The sequence below is a fragment of the Electrona antarctica genome, assembly GCF_951216825.1.
Source record: "Electrona antarctica genome assembly, chromosome: 20".
Lineage (NCBI taxonomy): Eukaryota > Metazoa > Chordata > Actinopteri > Myctophiformes > Myctophidae > Electrona > Electrona antarctica.
The window spans coordinates 4,588,169-4,609,313 of NC_136801.1; the positions used below are offsets into that span (position 1 = coordinate 4,588,169).

Here is a 21,145-nt window from a genome sequence, read left to right on the forward strand (position 1 = left end):
TTGAAACCCCCACCCACCACACCTAGGAACAGCTCAATGCCACATCGCAGCTGTCTCAAGGACACATTTGTATAGAGACAGTTCTCAATATAATGTAGGCCTATAGCCTTATATACCGGTATGCATAATTGCATTATTACAAAGAAAGATGATTGTGGAAATATTTAAAACCCTTTATCCGACATGCGAGCTGAATGTTTAATTGATTTGAGTCAAATGGAAACAAATTAATGCACGTCCCAACATTTCATCTGCAAATGTTTGCTCGCTCAGTTTCCAATTCATGAATGAATTTGGAAGCCTATAGGCTACTGTCTGTGCGTGCGTTGATTTGAGTCAAATAGAAACAAATGATGCACACCCACATCTTATCTGCAAATGTCTGCTGATCGCTCCGTTCCAGATTAGTAAATGCGTTTGGATGGAAGCCTGCTGTGCGTTCGTTTGGCTCCTGGGTGGGATGCCAATATAAGATGCAGGAGGCAGAGCCAAGCCCCGGACCCATGTGAAGGCTTTCTATTTCTGTCCTGTCTGTTCTATAAACAGTAGATTAATGAATAATGATGATCTGTGTCACACCCCACCCCCACCCCCCCCTCATCCCCCCGCCCTCTTTCTGTCACTCTCCCATCCTCCATCTTCGTGCAAGTGCATGTGGCATATAGGAAGAAGGAAGAGATCTGATTTGAACGGAATATAACTAAATATCTGTTAGCTGGCACAGCCATTGATTGATTGATTGAAATATGTATTAACAGTTTGCAGAATTACAGTACATTTCAAGCACAAACTCAATACAAAGGCTGTTAACTGTGAGTGGACGACGACCCAATTAAGCATTACACTTGTTTACAAGAGGGTCCACCATGTTCAATTCATCAAAACATTTAGAGACGTACAAATAGACACTTCTATATAGACAAAGAACAGAAAAAGGGATGCTTGCATCTGCCTGAGACAAAGCATTATCCAGTTGAGTCGTTTTATGGAGAACCTGGTGGGTCTGAAATTGATTATTTTTTTTCTTGTTGCAAAGTCAAGCTTGGCTACCGAGCCAATAGGTGGCAATATTGAGCTTATGAGTCATCGGTGCGCAAATGTGCACAGTAGCGCGCGTGCACACACACACACACACCACACACAGCACGATTCTTGCTCAAATGTTAACCTGCATGATTTTCTCCCACAAGAATATTGATCTCACTCGATTCTCATTTTCTTTCATTCTCTTTAGTTGCTGAACAAACTAAAGTGAACATTATTTACTACATTCAAAATGTGGCATTTGGAGCCAACTATACTGTGGCTTTAAACAGACAACTTCAAAGAGCTTGACTTAACCTCTCCTAAAGTCTCTCTTGTAGCAAAAACATAAGAGTAACTCAAATGAATTGTACAGCCAACTAGTGCTGCACCGTTCTGGCTCAAATTTAGATTGAGATCTCATAGGTGTCTGAATCTAGATCTCCATCTTTGTTGGATTAATTGTGCAACACACACACACACAGCAATTTATTAGCTTTTATTTATTTTTCTTTAAAACAGAAAATGATCGCTTCACAACAGGCCTTTTCAAGCAAACCCTTAAGCTTAATCGATACTCCATTGCGCACGGGTGTCGCTTGCCAAAACGAACATATCTACTTAGCTTGTAGATCTGATATTTTTGGCAACCGACGTCGATGTACGGAGTATAAATTACATTAAACTTGCCAACACCTACAAAACGGTATCAAAAGTGCACCATAGTGTCAATACAACTTCTCATGGTCTATATTATCTTCTTGTAATATTTATACAAATACCATTCTGTACACTGTAGAAATACACAATCTGGTGTGCCCCAGGAGTTGGGACACCCTCCTCCCTCCCTCCTATCCAGTCCTAAAGGTGGCTTACGGCAAGAAGACCTCATTGCAGAGTTATGACCGATTTCTACTTCGTTTCGTGCAGGGGAAAAATAGCAGATCTACAAGCTCACGGCCTGCACTCAACCAAGTATAAATCGGGCATCACAGTGTGAAGAGGGGGGAAGACACCAGGACCAATGTTATATATATCATATCATTAAATACCCATTCACCCAACACCCAATGCAAAAACCAGCAAGCGCCACAACCTAAACGAACCCCTCTGTACAACCCTCATTTAATGCATTATTAACCCCGCCCCCTAAAAACAATCTCAATACAACGTTCATTCGTTAAATCACTACAGCTCATTTGTCCCTGCAGCGACAGCAGCATCCAGCCAGAGATGATGAAGAAGAAGGAGAAGAGGGCAGGAAAAAAAAAACAGAGAGAGGGACGGTGGGCGTTCAGGGGGGGGGGGGGGGGGTGTTCTGAGGCTGAGCTGCGGCACTGTGTTGGTAAAAAAAAAAGCACAGTTATGAAGTACGGCTGTGCAGCGGACAGGGTATGTATAGTCCACTACTCCCACAGTGGTGGAGGGGGTTAGGGGGTGGAGGGGGCAGAGCTTTTACTCCCGGTCGCCTTGTGGAAAGGCGTTTCTTTTCTCAGTCCCTGGACTGGTAGAAGAGGATGTAGCCCGATTCAGAATTCTTGGAGATCTCCGAAGTGAGACCGTAGAACTCTTCTATGGCCTGGGCATCAATTTTCTACGGGGCGTGAAGACATCGGATGGATTAGTGGGATCAAATAGCATGAGTGAAATGTCACACACAAAATACACATTATTGTAATAGAAATGTGATCATGCTGTGAGTGACTCACCTCTACAATATCGTCGTCAAATAGCAGCCAGAAGTCATGACTCTTTACAATGGCAATATAGTGACCCCTATTTGGACCACTGGAATAAATAAATGAAAGTTAATTAGAGGTGGAAAGTAACCATTTAGCCTTTCCTTTTCAACAACCTTGTCCTGAATGACAGATCACTAACAAATCACACAATCTAGTTACAAATAGTTAACCCATTTTGGGCGGGAACCCATTTTGGTGTTTTAAGCATTATGTTGTAATTTAGCTATTGAAAAATAGCAGATCTACAAGCTCATAGCGCGCCACAGAGTGGCGCGCTACGAGCTTGTAGGTCTGCTATTTTTGAAAAATCGTGAAAATATTTATTACAGAAAACTGGAGGATTTAGAAGAATTTTTTTAAATGTTGAGGTCAGGCCTAAATGGGTTAAAGATATTCAAGGAGCAGTTCAGGTCATAAATATATATATATATAGTATATTTTTGTGAAATCTTGTGATTGCTTTCAGGTACACAGCCTCACACGCACCTCCCACAATGCACCACCACGGCCACGAGGTCGTAGAGCCTCTCAGGGTTGGTGGCGTCTCCAGAGGTGTTGAAGAGGCGGAGCTCCAGCGGGAAGACGACGCGATATGACAGCTTGGTGTAGCGTTGCAGCTGCTCCATGTACTTGAAGCGCTTCAGGTGCAGAGCGAGAATCATAGGGAGCTTCTTCACACGCATCCTACAAACACCAGAGAGGACCACATGAATGAATGGCAGTGTGTCTATCTAACTTAGCATTGATTCACATAGATGTAAACGCCCAGTAGCAGCAGGTGTAGGGAATTAAACATCGTCACTGTCAGGGGGAAACCTTGCCTTGTATGTTCAAAAAGGAACATACATACAGGAACAACATTGGCTATATTCTTTATCCCACGATTTTGTAACCCATTTTTCACCCCTGTGTCAATTATCTAATGTGATCCTGGGCTCTACACACCCTCCGCCAACCTAGTCCCCATATATGGGGGACATGGGGAGAGCAACGGACTTGAACTCATGCTTCCTTCATGCCCGAGTGTCCAAGTTGCTCCTTTGCACCTGACAGGGGGGAGTTTCCCTGGTTGGACGTAGCACGTGGAAGGAACACGTTATTCCAACCAGTTCCTTTCCCCTCCATCAGGCACCCAGGGGGAGGCTAGACAAGCTCTTGTTAATACTTTTCATTGGTTAAATATGAATAAAACCCAGGCACAAGACTTAAGCACTTTCAAGTTTCAACCCTATTTTACATAATAGCCAATCTACAAGCTCACGAGCTTGTAGATTATTTTGCTATTAAAAACATATTCACGGCACAATTTATTCATGAAAAGAAAATACAAAATATGGAGACTGACCTTTTGTGTGCCTCCTGTTTGCTTCTACATTCTTCACAGTAGTACTTGTATTCACTGCACAGTGTCTCTGTGTTACTGAAACCTCTGGATGGAGAAGATAATGACATGTATGTCAATATGCAAGCTGGAGTCAGCCAGCCAGGGTCAAAATATGCATATCAAGCACTGGGCATGGTGCCTGATTTCCATCTACATTATGCAGAGGCATTTGTCTTACCTGAGACAGTGGGTTATGGAGGTATTCTGTTCTACATCCACTGACAGGTCCAGAAAATCCTCATCTTTGCTGCTTATCTGAGCACAAAAGTTGATTGACGTCAAACTATGTTAAACAAAATCCCAACAACTCAAACAACATCTGTCGAACCAGAGCACATCGACATGATTTAGGAAGAGGTTGAAAAGGATCTTGTGTTGTGTGCAGTGCACAGCAAAGATCCAGAACACACAGAAACACATAATATAGAGTTTAATGCTAATGAGATGCCAACATGAAAAGGGGTCCGTCTCACTGTTTCACAGGTGAGGCAGCGGGTCTCGTTGGTCAGTGTGCCTTGGAAGATCTCGTGAACCCAGGTGGGCGCAGGAGTGGCATTGCTATTGTTGTTCTGGGAATCCAACGTGCCATTTGCCACGCGGCCATTGGTCTTGTCCTGCTTCCGCTCCTCCTGCAGAAGGTCAGCGATGGTGTTCAGCAGATAGTTTAGGAACTCGTGGGCATCCTGCTGCATGTAGTTATCAAACAGCTCTGAGACAGAAAGACAATAACAAAGTGAGAGGGAGAGTTAGTTAGTTCAGGCATTCTTCCATAGCTGTCAAACTGCTCTCAGATAGAAACAGCGAGTAACCAGATCTGGAACTTACTGCATCCAGACATTATAGATTAATTTTAATTATTTATCATACGTAAGATTTATAGTCATAGATTTTTCTATGATTTCTTTTTTTTGCATAGAAGTGTATATTTGTATGTCTTTAAATGTTTTGATGAATTGAAAATGGAGGACCCTTATGTAAACAAGTCCTTTTTTGTATTGACCTGTACTTTTCTTGAACTGTACCCATTCTGCAAACTGTAGCACCAGGTGCTATCCTGGATGTAGCTGAAGTAGCTTGATGTAGCCAAAACACTCCCGAGGCGATCGATAACAACAGGAGGTATGATTCATTCTAATGCGACTAGCGACGGGACCGCGATGGACCATCTAAAACATAAGCTTTGCTTAGAATTGGACGGAATGATTTAGATCAAGTGTTATTCACGTCTTAAGATTTTCGGTCTCATCGGCTAAAATGGGGGGGAACATTTTCGATGACGTCCCAACCGGAAATGACATCAAATGTTGCGCAACAGACGCATCCCAGCCTGTGGAGCGATGTGATCGGTTTTGATATCAATAAATCTCCACTTTCCTAGCAGCTTGTTTTTGCGTGCCGTGCCACACGAGCCTCACTGTTAATTAATCTTCACGAAATAGCTCTGCAGAGGAAGAAAGTGAGATGAAACTTGTACTTCCTGAGCCCAGAGGCTTCCTCTCTTGCATGACATGCGGAGTGTCTAATCAGCAGGATTAGACACTCTGCCGAGAGACAACACAAAGGCAAAGAATTTAAAGAAGTAGTTGTTCCATGCATTTCTGCTGAAGTACATTATTGTTGCCACCGCAAGTTGTCTCTTTTTCATTGACTATATCTTAAAACTACAACCCTTTGTCTCACCATTTTCTTTGCGTAGCCGAGTGATGAACTTCTTGGGCGGTATGACGCCCACCTTCCTTTTCTGATTGGCGATGCTGTGGAAAAGGTCAGCCAGGCAGGTGAGCAGGTTCTCCTTGCGTCTTGGCTGACTGCGGTATGCCAGGATCTTCTCGCGGAATGGCCGGCAGAAGTACAGAGCCTGCAGCACCGAGTTACAGTAGCAGGTGTTCCCGAACTGAGAAGAGCAACAGAAAACACTTCAGAGGTCAGCAGACTAATCAAGTGCACATGTCAATTAACCCATTTAGACCTGAGGACGATTCTACAAAATGTCTTCTAAATCATGTCAGTTTTCTGAAAGAATTATGTTTCTATGTCAGTGGTTCTCAAATCTCAAAATTTCATGTCAAGCAAAGGACCCCAAAAATGATATGTAATTGGCCACCGACCCCCATCTGAAAACATGTTGTTTCAGGGACCGACAGAAGCAAAGAGTTAAAACAAATGTTCGCTCTGAAAGAATATATTCAAAGATTTGCGCCACATTTTCAAGATTTTTCAAAAATAGCAGATCTCTAGCACTTGATCTTGTAGATCTGCTATTTTTCCAATAGCTAAAGTATAACATAATGCTTAAAACACCAAAAGGGGTTCCCGTCCTGAATGGGTTAAGACTGACACACGCTAAGCGGCAACACTAAAGCTTTAAGTATATAATTCACTTACATTAACGAGGCCAAAGTAGTGCTCATTGACAGGAAACTGCTCGGAGCCAATTTCTTTCTCCAGAGCAGAGGCATTGGCGCCCTGAAGAAAAAAACAATTCCAGTTGTTGATGATACACCGTTCTCTACATTAAACATACAATCACTGTAGTACTTCCATTATGTGTGTGTGTGTGTGTGTGTGTGTGTGTGTGTGTGTGTGTGTGTGTGTGTGTGCATGCATGCATGCATGCGTGTGTGTATGTATGTATGTATGTATGTACATATATTGTTTCCATTTCATTACTATCCTATCTGTGTGAACTCCAGCATTTGTCTACTATTTTTATTTCCTGAGTTGATGTTTGGCAACATATACTGTAATGTTCAATTGTTTGTCTTATTGTTTTCTGTATGTCTTCTTTGTCTATTCTTGTTCATGAAAAATGAATACATTTTAAGTTGAAAAACATACAATCACTGAACTTTATACAGGACCACAATCACAAGAAATAAAGAGGCAGACCAACGATTAACATTCTCAAGGTCATCTACTGTTGAGGGCACACAAAATCAGGTAACTGGGGCAGCCGGGTGGCAGAGGGCAGGGCTGCCCCAGTTAAACATGTCAGCGGGGGTGTTGATTGAATGGGAGTAGGACAGAGATGCTTCTCGTTGGCAGGCGAGCCAATGGCCACACACACGAAGGAGTGGAGAAGAAAGGGGTCAAAATAATTGGCTACTATTAAAAATGTAAAAACTAGATAACTGATGACGGTATTAATGGTACTTAATTGTGCATCCAGATTGAGATAACTGATGATGGTATTAAATGGTACATATTGTGCAGCCACATTATTTTTGCTATTATGTACAGTTGTCCACTGGCTTCTTTACTTTATTTGACAACTAAAATATATTGCTGATGGAAAGTAAAGTGTCACTTCAACTTGGCTGATCCATATTTATAACCCAGACAGGTTTACAATTTTTCAGGTAGTCAGACAGACAGGGTGGAGGCAACACCTTTCTATGGTTAAGACTAAGAAGCCAATCATTCAATGGATGCGTTGAGACACTGCATATCCATGGGTGTATGATTTACTTTGATTCAACGTCCATAGCTGTCATTAATACAGACAGCAGAAATTAGCCTGGAACGTGCCCACTGTCCATAACATAACTGCGCAGCTAACCATGTCGTCATTGGTTGCGCTTGTTGTAACCTTAGCTTGCCTTGTGAAATGCTGCTAATAATTCAAATCCAGCTGTTTTAAACTCCGACTCTAAAATAGATATCATGTAAAAAATAACAACGCCTGGCTCAACATCTACCCAACCCAGATGTGTGTTCCTGCTGCTTCCAGCTGTTGGTTGGGGAAAGTAAATGCACGCACATTAGCCAACTCCGGTTGCTAGTTGCGTTTAGCTGCAGCAGGTGCACGTCCGTCACCGTGCACGGTCACGCTGTTGCACCAAGCTTTTAAATACTCGGATTAGTTAGGTGGGTGACGTGAGATCGATACAATGAGAATAGTCCATCATCGATGAGCTGATCGCCCGTTAACACCGTCTAGTAGTGTGTCTACGGTACAGAACCGAGCGGATCAGAGTGGGTGGTTGCTGATTGGAAACTGCTGGGCTAGCATAGCGACAACAGCTTAACGGAGATTTTTCATTTAAACTGTCCCCCAACTAACACTCGACAATCAAGTCAACATAAAGTCTTGTCTATAAACATGCACGGAATGCCACGTACTCACCATGGTACAAAAAGAGGCAAATTTGGAGACTGTCATTAGGATTTCCATTCGGCTAGCGCCATCTTCCACCCAATCAACGCGTAGGCGAGGGTGGAACTAGAGTGAAGATACCCAAGGATGGACACGTTACGTCATCACTAAGCGTCACGTGGGGCCTTGGACCGCAAGATGCCCCTAGTTGTCGCGTGAGCCTCTCGCTCGACAACAATAGACGTGTGCGTCTGAAAACAATGGGAAAAGTCGAAAATACGTCGTTTGTTTCGAGGTCGTGCAGCGAAATTGGATTCCGACCTTGAAACAACAGCTAGGCTAAGGCTACACACGTCTGATTGTTCGTGACGTCACTGGTCTCTCCTTGGAGTCTCAGTCGTTATGCTCCATCCAGAGCTGCAATGATTTGTAGAAACCCTGTTATACTGCGTTAATCAGTATATTATTATATATTAGCCTATTATACTACTGTCTATCTTAATGAAATAATATGGTTCAGTAAATCACGCATAAAAAGGCATTGGCTAGCAGAGATATATTCGTAATCCCGTTGGATTCCGACGGTCCGGAAGTCGATTTAGTTTTAGAATCCCATCAATTTTAGCTACTCTCCGCAGTGCATACTAGTCTGCATACAAATAAATAAACGTTCGACGGCAACTAAACAACTCCATACAATTCATAATATATATATCCACTACAGAAAAAGAGTGCCTCGAAAGGGCACCAACAAAACTATAGCTTCCATTTGTTGTACATTTTTGCAGGTAGATAAAAAAATAAATCTGAACCCCAGGAGAAACACCCATTTAATTCAGGCACTATCGTGGTCTGCCTGGATCCTAAATTTGTACAAGGCGGAGTCTGGGGTCCTACGCTCCCTCTTTCCGCCGTACCCGCCATCTTGTAAGCAAACGGGGGTAAGATGTGCTCTGTGCTTAAACATCTTTTTCACTTTATTTTACCACAATATTCGAACCTAATTGCACCGATAAACACACTCCAATTATACGTTTTCCTCGTAGTTGTGTAATGAACCTCTCAGTGGGTCTAAAAGAGACACAATGCCCGTAGAATTGGTCGGGAGCTGCATCGTGGACCGGTTCCACATGTGGGCCTAGCAAGCTAATCCAATGGAAAAGACAACACAAGTTACATTTCTATCTTGACAACCTCATAATTAAACCCTCTGGCTTGCAACTCACGGATTTAATGGGGAACGTAATCGTCGGCTCTGTACCGCGTTATTGTCTTATGATAATGGAGTCATTATCAATTATCATTGTGTAATGTTACGTGTCATCATTACTGCCACCACCGAATGCAGCTAATGTCTAACTACACGGAATCTTTTCATTTTGAGCTTCAAATGTATATCCTACATATGCCACGTTGGGGACCAAACCTGTGCAAACAAATGAATTAGTTCTACGCCACCCATACTTGTTTCAGACAAATGGCAACACCTGTGTGTAGAAGTGTCTATTTGTACGTCTCTAAATGTTTTGATGAATTGAACAAGGTGGACCCTCTTGTAAACAAGTGTAATGCTTAATTGGGTCGTCCACTCGTTTAACAGTCTTTGTATTGAGTTTGTGCTTGAAATGTACTGTAATTCTGCAAACTGTTAATACATATTTCAATCAATCAATGTTTGTCCCCAATATGGCAGGTGTAGGACTACATTTGAAACTGACTGATTGGTGCCTACATTTGTGTTTAGTGTATTTATATTGGCCTACTGATGTTTATAAATGGGCTGTATCATGTGAAATGACCTGACCATGTCTTTGTCCTTTAGTGATCAGGCATCATGACGAACACCAGAGGCAAGAGGAGGGGGACCCGGTACATGTTTGCAAGGAAGTTCCGCAAACATGGTGAGTCTTTGTATTGTATTTAATTAAAAAGAACACAGTTATCTAGGTTGAACATAACATTGGGTTGTTACTAACGTTGGATATCTCTTACAGGCCCAATTCCGTTGTCCACATACATGCGCATCTACAAGAAGGGTGATATCGTTGACATCAAGGTAAGACTGTAATAGCACTTATGTTAGTTTTATGTAATGGGTCTTTCTTGGTACATTGTCATTAAAAAAAGTCATTTCTAACCATTTGATGAATATAATGTATATCAAGCTCAAGTAAATGAAACCCCTGTAACATTCATGATAAGTTCTACTACAGTCCTTTATGATATGTTTGATATTCATCAAAACATTACACCATCATCAACCGTCATCAACTTTGCTTATGTGATGTTCAGGGAAAAAGGTGTTTAATGGTTTATCACAGATGGTGACGAGAGACGCAGACACATCTAACATTTCCTGTATAGTGTGTATTTATCTGACTTGGCAAGTCATGATGTGCTTTATTTCACTTGTAGGCTTTATGTTGAGCTCACGATTGCTAGTGCAGGGGCTAAGGGATGTTTCGCCCTAATTTGTCTAAAAGCGCCACATTTTGCACAGATGTAGTCCAGGGCATGCTCTAATGATTTATCTAGGGCCTTTATCTTGGGATAAAAACGGCATCCCAAATGTGAGGAGGTCTTTACATTTGGGCAAGTGGCTATGGCAGAATAGCACAAGGAGTGTTTTTCGTGCAAAACTAATGCTTGGAATGGATTCAGAATCATGAAAACCTCCTAGTTTGAGACGAAACATGCTACTTAAAGCATAATGAAATTTAGAAATATTTGCCTTAATGGTGGCGATTGATTTTATTAACAGTTTGCAGAATTACAGTACATTTCAAGTACAACTCAATACAACTGTTAACTGAGTGGTCGACACCATAAAGCATTACACTTGTTTACAATAGGGCCCACCATTTTCAATTCATCAAAACAATTAGACGTACGAATATACACAACTATATAGTCAAAACAGGAACTCATCATAGAGGTAAAAAGGGAAAAGAAACATACAGTGAGGGGAAAAAAGGGGCTATATGAATTAGGACGCTGTGGCGCCCCCGAAGGTCGCCGGCTCGGGCGCCCTGGCTAAATCATTATTAGAGCGTGCCTTGGGCAACATTGGTGCCTTTTTAGACTAATTGGTGCGAAATCACCCTTATCTCTCCCCAAGAGTTCCTCCACTATGTAGAAGAGATGAAATGCATACTGACATTTTGTCCAACCTTTCTGTGACTCCAGGGCACCGGTACCATTCAGAAGGGGATGCCTCACAAGTGCTACCACGGCAAAACCGGCCGTGTTTACAACGTTACCCAACATGCTCTGGGTGTCATCGTCAACAAGCAGATCAAGTAAGTAGAAAATATCTTAACCCATTTTGGCCTGACCTCGAAATTATAAAAAGAATCTTCTAAATCCTCCAGTTTTCTGAAATAAATATTTTCACGATTTTTCAAAAAATAGCAGACCTACAAGCTCGTAGCGCGCCACTCGGTGGCGCGCTATGAGCTTGTAGATCTGCTATTTTTTAATAGCTAAAGTATAACATAATGGGTTAAATTTCTGTGTTGTATATTGGTGCTTGCATATAGATAATATTTGATTCACATAGATGGATTTAGAACCCCCATCTTCACTTTGCTACCAGGGCTGTCTATGTCCTCCAGTGGCCATTCTTGTGGGGCATAGCATTTGTCCTTAAGCACTCAAGCCTAACTGATGTTGTTGGAACTGGGGCTGCAATGAGGACACACTTACAGAGACGGCACTTTAAAAAACTGCAATAAATAAGAAACGCAACACTAAGAATCCTGAATTGAAACCGTTTTAATTGAGTTGACGTTCTTGATGGGTTGCTAATGTAGGAAATTATTCAATGCATCATGAAGTCTCAATTTCACTAGGATTCAGTTTGATGAAATTATATGATCAATTTCAAAACTGACTTTGCATGAATAAAGAAAATCACATGTTACTTAACTAGTTTACTCTATTCCCACAAAGTGTATACCAAGCTCCACATTTTCAGAAGGTTTTGTTTAAGCAAATGCCATTTAATTCAATTTCGACTACAAAAATCATCAATAACATTGATGCAGTTGAACCGCCATCTACCTGGAGATCAAAGCTTTTACACACACAAAAATCTCTTTTTCTTTTGCTTGTGGGAGTTTGTGAGCTAATTTGATTTCTCCGTCCTGCAGGGGCAAGATCCTGGCCAAGAGGATCAATGTGCGCATTGAGCATGTGAAGCACTCAAAGAGCAGGGACAGCTTCCTGCAGCGTGTGAAGGCTAACGAGAAGAGAAAGCTCGATGCCAAGAAGGACGGCAGCTGGGTGGAACTGAAGCGTGCGGTAGGACACAAAGCCATGGTTTAAGCCTTTGTTCTCCATGTAGCATGATGGAGATATCTCACTCATTCTCACTTGAAGGAATGGGAGACCTTCCGTTAGTCTCAACGTGGTTTTTACTGGTTAACCCATTTAGGCCTGACCTCAACATTTAAAAAAAATCTTCTAAATCCTCCAGTTTTCTGATATAAATATTTTCACGATTTTTCAAAAACAGCAGACCTACAAGCTCGTAGCGCGCCACTCGGTGGCGCGCTATGAGCTTGTAGATCTGCTATTTTTCAATAGCTAAATTATAACATAATGTTTAAAACACCAAAAGGGATTCCCGCCCAAAATGGGTTAAATAAAGCTTAAATAAAAATAAATGAAACACTTTAAACACCATGTAATTATTAACTTGGAGATGGCACATGCCACAAAAAAACTGACGGACTATTTAGGGAAAAATGGGATGTTACAGATTATGGCTTTTAATGAATGTTCCATATCAGAACCTATAGTCAAATGTGAAAAATTACTGCCAGTTTGAATGTGAAAATTAGTTTTGAATAAAAAATAATTGCATGCTGCTAACCTTGCAGCAACTGCCCTAGATGGAACAGTGCTACACCTACGGTATATAAAACTTAAGGACCCTGCAAAGTCTTGCATTTACTGTAGTTTACGCAAATACTGATAGAACAAAGTGTTGAATTATTTTTTTTATTGTTTCTGGTAATTTAAGTGTCATAAGGTTAACTTGGTTCATTGCCTTAAAATCGCTTTTAATCAAAAATTGATCACAAGACAAGAACAGAGCATGTACTTAATGGTACTTCACAAAATATTAAATATGTATACCCTGTAGTTTCATGGCACTCAGACTATAAGGGCCGATTCATACTCCTATTTTACCGCTGTAGTGCCGAAATGATTTCGGCTCGTCAGAAATCTTCAGTAGCACCGAAGAGCCGACTTTAGGACGGTACCCGCCCGCCCGAACCTCAAATTACGTCACATTGTAGGCTCTACAGAGCCGAACCGACTTCGGCTCTAAAATAGGAGTATGAATCATGCATAAGACTTGGGCTATACATTGGTGCACAACCCTTTCAACTTCAAATGACAAACAGTATTTCAAACTGATTGTTTTGTCAAGTAAAAGCATTGCACATTGATGTATAAATTAGCTTTAATGTGACGACACAGGTTTGCAGTTTAATGACCAGAGTGCTCTCAATATTTCTGACATCACTGACATCTTTATCCCCATCTATTCCACAGCCCCAGGCTCCTCGTGAGGCCCACTTCGTCACCACCAAGAACAACGTGCCACAGGTGCTGGAACCCATTCCATATGAGTTCATGGCATAAGGCTGAAATAAACTTTGTTTGTACACAACCCTCTGCTTTGTTCTGTGTCGTTGATTCCCAGTCTTATTGAGTTCATGGTATAATCTGCTGGCTAAAATAAAAATTTGTTATACACAGCCCTCTCATTTTCCTGTGTTTTACAATTCCCATTCCGTCACTTGTTCAGTTAAGTTATTTTCTTATGGTAATTAACTAGTTAATTTTAATAAGCTTATTACTTGCTTATTTTCCTCTGATCACTGAAAGTAAGTGCTTTCTATTGCAACAATAAACAGTGAGTAGTCTGTCTAAAACAATACCATGTCTAGTGTTGCTTGGGATCGAAAACCCTGACCCTGAAAATGCAATACTTGGGTGTTGGGTACAGTAATCTTATTATAATGTGATGCACTGTAACTTCTGCAGTTTAGGTCTGAGGTATACCCACATGGTTAAGTGCTAAATTTGTACTGTAGTTGAAGTAGTTGGCAGTTACAGCAGGGCTTAAAGTTCTCAGTCCTGGGGACTGATATCAGTCCTGAGGATCTCATAGGGGTCTTTTAATGATCAGTGCAGATTTGCAAAAAAAACATTTTCAGTCTTGGGATTGTTTTTGGCTTTAAGCCCTGCAGTTAGCAGCAACAACTAGTAGCTGTATTAATACAGAAAGTAATCAATGGGATGTACTGTATATTGGTCAGGATGTGCACGCCCATCCCAGGCTCGGGTGCTCGAACAAAAAAGAACAGACTGCAAAAGAATAAGTACACAACCTTTTGAAAGCTCCCCAAAAACTTTACCAAGGCGGGGTCAAAAATAAACAACGTTTCGGCTTCTGTGGCCTTCGTCAGGTATATACTATATAGGTATGTACTGTATATTGCAACGAAATCTAAAATTGAGTCGTTTTGAGGACTGAAAAGTGAACCCTTGCCAACTGCCAAGTCAGTGGGAGATGTAAAAATGATCAGTGTCCACTAGATGTCAGTATGCACCACGATTAAGTCCCTCAATGAAAATGTGCTGCTGTTCAAATCAACCTTGGAGTTTTTCTGCCTTTTATGGATGCATCTGTGGTCACGAATCGTCAATTCCTGGTCCTCAGTGGGAACCATATAGACATTTGTGTTCATAAAGCATGTAATGTCCTGTTTTCTTCTAAATAGAGATATTTCTTCACTTATTTGATCAGCCAGCCATATGCACTGAGTTGTGTATGAGCTGTCAATGTAAAGCTTGTGTGTGTGGTGACCACCACCCCTGTGCTATCTTGACATTTGCTGTTTAATCAGTGGAGGCTGAATGGCTGACTGGGTATGTGACAAATAGGTTATCTCATCCCACCTCGGTACTTTACCCAATATTTACACCAATTAGGACCGGTTTACAGAGATAGCAGCAGCAGCTGGGAGAATGAAGCTCTGTGTGTGTGTGTGTGTGTGTGTGTGTGTGTGTGTGTGTGTGTGGGCGGCAGTGTGTATATAATAGTGATGATTCTATATGCATTAAATAATCTTGGTCAGTATCTAAAGCATATTTAGGGAACATGATCCAATCACATCACGATGATTCATTTTTCTACAGGTAAAAAACAAAACAAAAGGCACAAGCTTCAGTGGAACCCCTCAACGTTTCTATATTCCTCGGCCTAAAGGTCAGGGAATCTAGACACAGGCCTTATCAGGGCAGAGTAATAAGTACCCAACAACCCAAATAGATAATACTATAGGAAACTCACAAACCAAAATTCAGTGCAATCAATCAACAGGTACGTGACAACCAAAGCCTTTGTTATCGATTAGTATTGGTGGTTGACTTGAATCTAGGTTGTAGTATTTAGATAAGCAGTGCTGGGAGTTAGTTGTCTATATTTGTCCACATTCCTGCAACCTTTTAGTCATGGCGAATTAATTCGTCATTCTTTAGTATATCATAATGAATCTTGTAATATAACGTGAGTAGAGATATGAGGTTATTTTATGTTTCGCCTATTTTGCGAAACCTTTTGAACATCTGTTGACTCGTGTCATGTTAACATAACCGTTAACATAAAAGTAGATGTTACTGCTACAGATAGAGTTACTCACCAAATCACAATGGAATCTGATAACACTACAATACTGTTCTATTCAAAATATTATATATTTGATCGACTGCTCGCGTGCGTGTGTGTGTGTGTGTGTGTGTGTGTGTGTGTGTGTGTGTGTGTGTGTGTGTGTGTGTGTGTGTGTGTTTTAGGGGTGTAAAGTACATTTACTCAAGTGCTGTACCTTTTGAGGTATTTTTTACTTTACTGGAGTATTTCCAATTTTCAATACTATTACTTATACTCCACTCCATCTCACAGGCAAGTAGGCCTATTGCACTTTTACTCCTCTACAATTATTTGAAAATGTAGTTATAACTTGGTACTTTGTGAGATTATTATCAAAAAACATATCCACCTCAGCCCTATATTTCGACCATTTGAAAATAGCCAATCTGATCTTTTCAAAAGACTTGTATATATTTGAAAACTTGGGACATTCTGCATAATGGGTAATTGGGTAATTTTCTACTTTTGATACCAATACCTGTACTTTTAATCAACACAATTTTGAATTCCGGGCTTTTACTTATAACAGAGTATTTCTACATTGCCATATACTTGAGTACTTTTACCACCACTGTGTGCGTGTGTGTGTGCGTGCGTGCGTGCGTGCGTGCGTGCGTGGGTGTGTGAGAGAGAGAGAGCCTGGGCGCATGCGTGTGTTTTCACAGATAGGCCCTTCGTGTGTAGCTGACTCATGGAAGTTACTGATTGAAGGAGGAAAAAGTAAACAGTAGAGAGAGAGAGAGAGAGAGAGAGAGAGAGAGAGAGAGAGAGAGAAAGCAAGCATGCATGCAGAGGAGAGAAAAGGCAACAGGGGGACAGAGCATGTGGATGAAGTACTATGTTCTCCTTAATCACACATGTTTGACACACACAGATTGAGTCTGTCAAGCTCACCTAGCAGCCCAGAGCAGCCATATCGACCATGTATGTTACACATTAACCTCGCACACAAAATGTACACCCCCTAATTCAAATGAGTTGCATGAAAATGTTTAATTTTGTGATAGGCAGACAGGAAAATGTATCTCCCTTTACTTACACTTGCCACACATTCTTTGGCTACTCAAAACCATGTTTCCATTACACAGTAACAGGTCAGGTCGCCCCAATTCCATCTGGCCCCAGCTTTTTTCCGCCGACCTCATGCCGACAGCTCGGTGCGGCGGTTCTTGTATTCTTTATTTTGTTTTACTGAGAATAAGGTTAGAAATAAGTTTAGGGTTAGGCATAGTTTTACTGGGGTTAAGTTTAGGAATAGGGTTAGGTTTAGGCATTGTTTTACTGAGGTTGAGGTTAGGAATAAGGTTAGGTTTAACCGTTTAAGCATCATTTACTTAGATTACTTTAGGAATACCAGGCCGCGCTGTTCCGCCGGCTGTACGTCCGGGGCGAGTTGGTAAAGGGGCGAGCAGTCTCGTATTCCATTACACCACGTGGTTCTCAAACGTTTTCATATCAAGGACCCCAAAAGTATTTTTGCCAGTTTGACACAGACAAACCATCTGAAAATGGTATGCTATTAATAGCTGAAGAATATTTAACTTGTTTTGGTGCGGACACCGTCACACCCTGGTACTGTACCCCTCCAGGGACACCTGGGGTCTCGGTCTCTGAAGCCCACTTGAATGGGAACCACTATTTTTTATTTGTGGCTTTCGCCTTTTTATTTTATATTTCTTTATGGAGGGACAGACAGTAGGCTGACAGGAAATGGGGAGAGAGATGGGGGGAAGACATCTAGATCAGGAGTCGAACCCGCGGCACACTGCCAGACTGGATTACCAGCCAAGGTGCCTGGACCGCTGAGCCACGGCCCAGGCCGGGAACCACTATTTTACACTCCCCCCTCCATCTGTGATGCTCTGTATTGTAGCCTATATATCTCTTTCATTCATACAACAATTTCCTCTCTGACATTTAAAGTCAGAATGGTCAAAAAGAGTAATATTTGCGACTGTGATGCAAGAGTGGGTGTGATCACACATTTCCACATGATAAGTGTATGTGTGTATGGGATAGGCTTTGACAAAGGCACAACGGAAATCCCATCCCAGGCCAAACACAGTGTATCTATGTGGGTGATAGGTGGAGTGTGCTGGTTAGTGCTTATCAATGGGGACCCAGCTGTGTATATGTACTGTATGTATGTATGTAAAATGTGTATGTGTAAAATATGTCTGTCTGTCTGTCTGTCTGTCTGTCTACACACATCATCATCATCATTTTTCGACCGCGGTCGAGATCGTGGATTTCACAATAACACGCCAGACTTCCCGGTCCTTCATTGCCATCCCCAGTTCCTGCTTACTGCTTTCTACACACATACGTACACACACACACACACACACACACACACACACACACACACACACACACACACACACACACACACACACACACACACACACACACACACACACACACACACACACACACACACACACACACACACACACACACACACACACACAATTTATATACCGTTCTTTTTTATAGATTTTGATACACGCCATCCGCTATTGATCCAGTCCCTGGCCTGGCTCCAGGGGACCGACCGGATGGGGAGGGGATGAGCCTGATAACCATGTCCACTGACCCAGCTCTGGTCAACTAACGCGTGGGAGGGCACTGAGGTAACGCCCTTTGAGGTTCTCAATAGCACTCATTCACACAAGTCAGTCAAAGGTTTCACATGAGATCATGGCATGGGGCGCAGAGGGTAATCTATCATGTTTAGATAGGTAGATAGTGTTGTCGGATTGTCAGTGGCCCTTTTTGCTATTGAATCCCCCAATTCTATACCTGCATATTTCTCTCTCTTTTTGTTTGTGTGTAAAGGCATTGCATGTTTTACTTGTTATTATCGTTATTATTATAAAAGTAGTTAGTTCCATGCAGTGACTGTATTATGTAACATTTTTGTCTATGTAACCATTTCGTCCGATCTGTATGGTCGAGTATGTTAACACTTTAACAGTGTTAATACTTTATTTTAAGATTACCAATGTTTGACAAATGCCTTCTTCAGCGTATGCGTATGTTAATACAAAACTAGAAAATATTGTTCCTGAAGAAACAATATGGGGTCGCTGCAAGCCACAAAAAAAAGTAGTATAAATAGTACAAATGCAGTGAAGGTCCCAGCAGTGTACTCTTTGACTTGTATGTATCTCTGACTGTCGCGTTTTCCAAAGATTGTCAAGCTTTTTCCAAAATAGCAGATCTACAAGCTCACAACATTCAAAGTATGATGACAGAGGGGTGTATGTCATGTGTTGTGGGAGGTGGGGTGGCGATGGAGTTTGGGGTGTGTGCGTGCATGGGGGTGGGAGTTTTGGAGATGGACATGTATAACATTTTAGCACCAAAATATACTTTGAGTACCAAGTTAACCCATTTTGGGCGGGAACCCCTTTTGGTGTTATCATTATGTTATGCTTTAGCTATTGAAAAATAGCAGATCTAGTAGGTCTGCTATTTTTTTTAAATCGAAGAACGACTGACATAGAAACAGGATGTAGAAGACATTTTTAGAATCTGATCTCAGGTCAAAATGGGAAGTAGCCTACTAAAACTTTCAGAAAATAGCAGATCTACATAAACTCATAACAAGTCACATTGTAGATCAAAGTAAGAATAAACTAAAGCTGTCAAATGCTGTAATTCTAGTGGAGTAAATGAATGGGGTGGAAGAAGAGTGCACCAACCTGCACATCGGGAGAAATTAGGGGTTCAGTGTCTTGCTCAAGGACACTTCGACACCGAACTCTGAGGAACCTCATGGTTCTGGCTGCTCTCCCGGCCACACAAAATTGCACGTTCATGGAATGTAAATCTACCGTGTTTCTTGTGTAGGGAATAGCTCAATAGGAAAAGCAGCTTGTCTCTGAACCACAAGGTCGTGGGATTGAATCCTGGCATATAAACAACTCAGCATATGAGCAATCTGGCTCCCTGGGCTCCCCAATCTGGTTTACAAGAGCATTGTAAAAGATACAGACTTCTTCTTGCTGTTGCTACCCTTTAAATGGCCATGGCCATTGACAATGCATTGAGCACTTGAAGTTATATATTTAAAAAACTTCAAATTATTTCAAAGTAATAATCTCAATTATACAACAGGTCGTTTTGAGGAAGCAATCTGATTGGTTGAAACAGCTTTCTAGCCGTGCTTCAAACCACATTATTTCAATGCCTAATCAAAACAAACAATTCAGCTGTGCTTTTCTCTCAGAGCGCAGCAGACTCGGTGGCTAGGCTAGCTAGTTTCTTGGGACATTTGTGGTCGTAGTGAAATTAAATGAAAACTATATTTACCCAGGGTATCTGGGCTAAGCTCAAGAACTTGTTTCCAGCCAGGCCCTGCTCATAGAACATTTCATCGTAGTGGTTCAATGCCTTGTTCAAGGGCACTTCAGCAGTGGTAGTTTCAACGTGTCGGAACGCTGATTCGAACTGGCGACCTTCCGGTATCAAGACCGCTCCGCAATCCGTTCGGCCACCGCTGTGACTACATCTGTCATTGAAATATTTTCATATTCTCTTAGTTTTAAGGGTGTTGTATAATTGCAATATTACACTCGAGGGGTGGTTTAACGTCATTAATGCACTTCTGCATTGCTTTCAGAACTTTACTGCAGCATCGCAGGCGTGCGTTAATGACATTAAACCACCCCCTCGAGCGTGCATGTCCACATGAAGTAAGGTGGATTTTATTAAACAGTGAATTGAGTTTCTCTGTGAAAGTATGAAGGAATAGGGAGGGTCTAAAGTTTTATCACTTTTAAAAGTTAAATATTTAAAAAACTACAAAACATTTCAAATATTCATGTTGTACACCCGCACGATTCCACAGTAAGCTGAGCATGTCAAAGTTTTAATTGAGTTTCTAAGTGAAAGTGTGTATGAGTAGTTACTAGTTAGGTGCCAAACTTTGTCCACCCAGAGACCCCCTTTCCACGGTTGGTTCCCAATGGGAACCGGTTCAGTTCTTTTTAGTTCTTAGTCCATGAGCCAGAGCTCCAACATTTGTGGGAAAAACTAGACCTATATTAAATTGTTTATAGGAAATTAATACATGATAACCCTTCCACAGTAGCTTTTTCATATTTTCGATTATTTTTCATATTTTCCTACATAATGCCTCATTTGCATATTTAAAAATGTTCAAT

At 41.5% G+C, this 21,145-nt stretch overlaps 2 protein-coding genes across 4 annotated transcripts; one reads left to right on the forward strand and one right to left on the reverse strand.

Annotated features, from left to right (window-relative positions):
- Positions 1-1,507: 1,507 nt before the first annotated feature.
- On the reverse strand, positions 1,508-8,976 carry usp12a (ubiquitin specific peptidase 12a). Of its 2 annotated transcripts, XM_079490024.1 has the most exons (10): positions 8,599-8,976; positions 8,276-8,496; positions 6,535-6,615; positions 5,830-6,043; positions 4,623-4,858; positions 4,328-4,404; positions 4,111-4,194; positions 3,252-3,449; positions 2,733-2,811; positions 1,508-2,617 (listed from the first exon to the last, which is right to left on the reverse strand). In XM_079490024.1, exons 2-10 carry the CDS (start codon positions 8,321-8,323, stop codon positions 2,516-2,518), a joined length of 1,119 nt encoding a protein of 372 aa, XP_079346150.1. In that variant the 5' UTR covers positions 8,324-8,496; positions 8,599-8,976; the 3' UTR covers positions 1,508-2,515. The 2 variants fall into 2 exon arrangements, with proteins under 2 accessions (XP_079346150.1, XP_079346149.1); XM_079490023.1 differs by having other exon boundaries at positions 8,276-8,976.
- A 135-nt stretch (positions 8,977-9,111) lies between these two features.
- Positions 9,112-13,930, forward strand: rpl21 (ribosomal protein L21). 2 transcript variants are annotated; one of them, XM_079490044.1, is made up of 6 exons: positions 9,112-9,186; positions 10,068-10,146; positions 10,240-10,301; positions 11,432-11,544; positions 12,397-12,547; positions 13,811-13,930. In XM_079490044.1, exons 2-6 carry the CDS (start codon positions 10,080-10,082, stop codon positions 13,898-13,900), a joined length of 483 nt encoding a protein of 160 aa, XP_079346170.1. In that variant the 5' UTR covers positions 9,112-9,186; positions 10,068-10,079; the 3' UTR covers positions 13,901-13,930. The 2 variants fall into 2 exon arrangements, with proteins under 2 accessions (XP_079346170.1, XP_079346171.1); XM_079490045.1 differs by having other exon boundaries at positions 9,154-9,172.
- Positions 13,931-21,145: the final 7,215 nt, after the last annotated feature.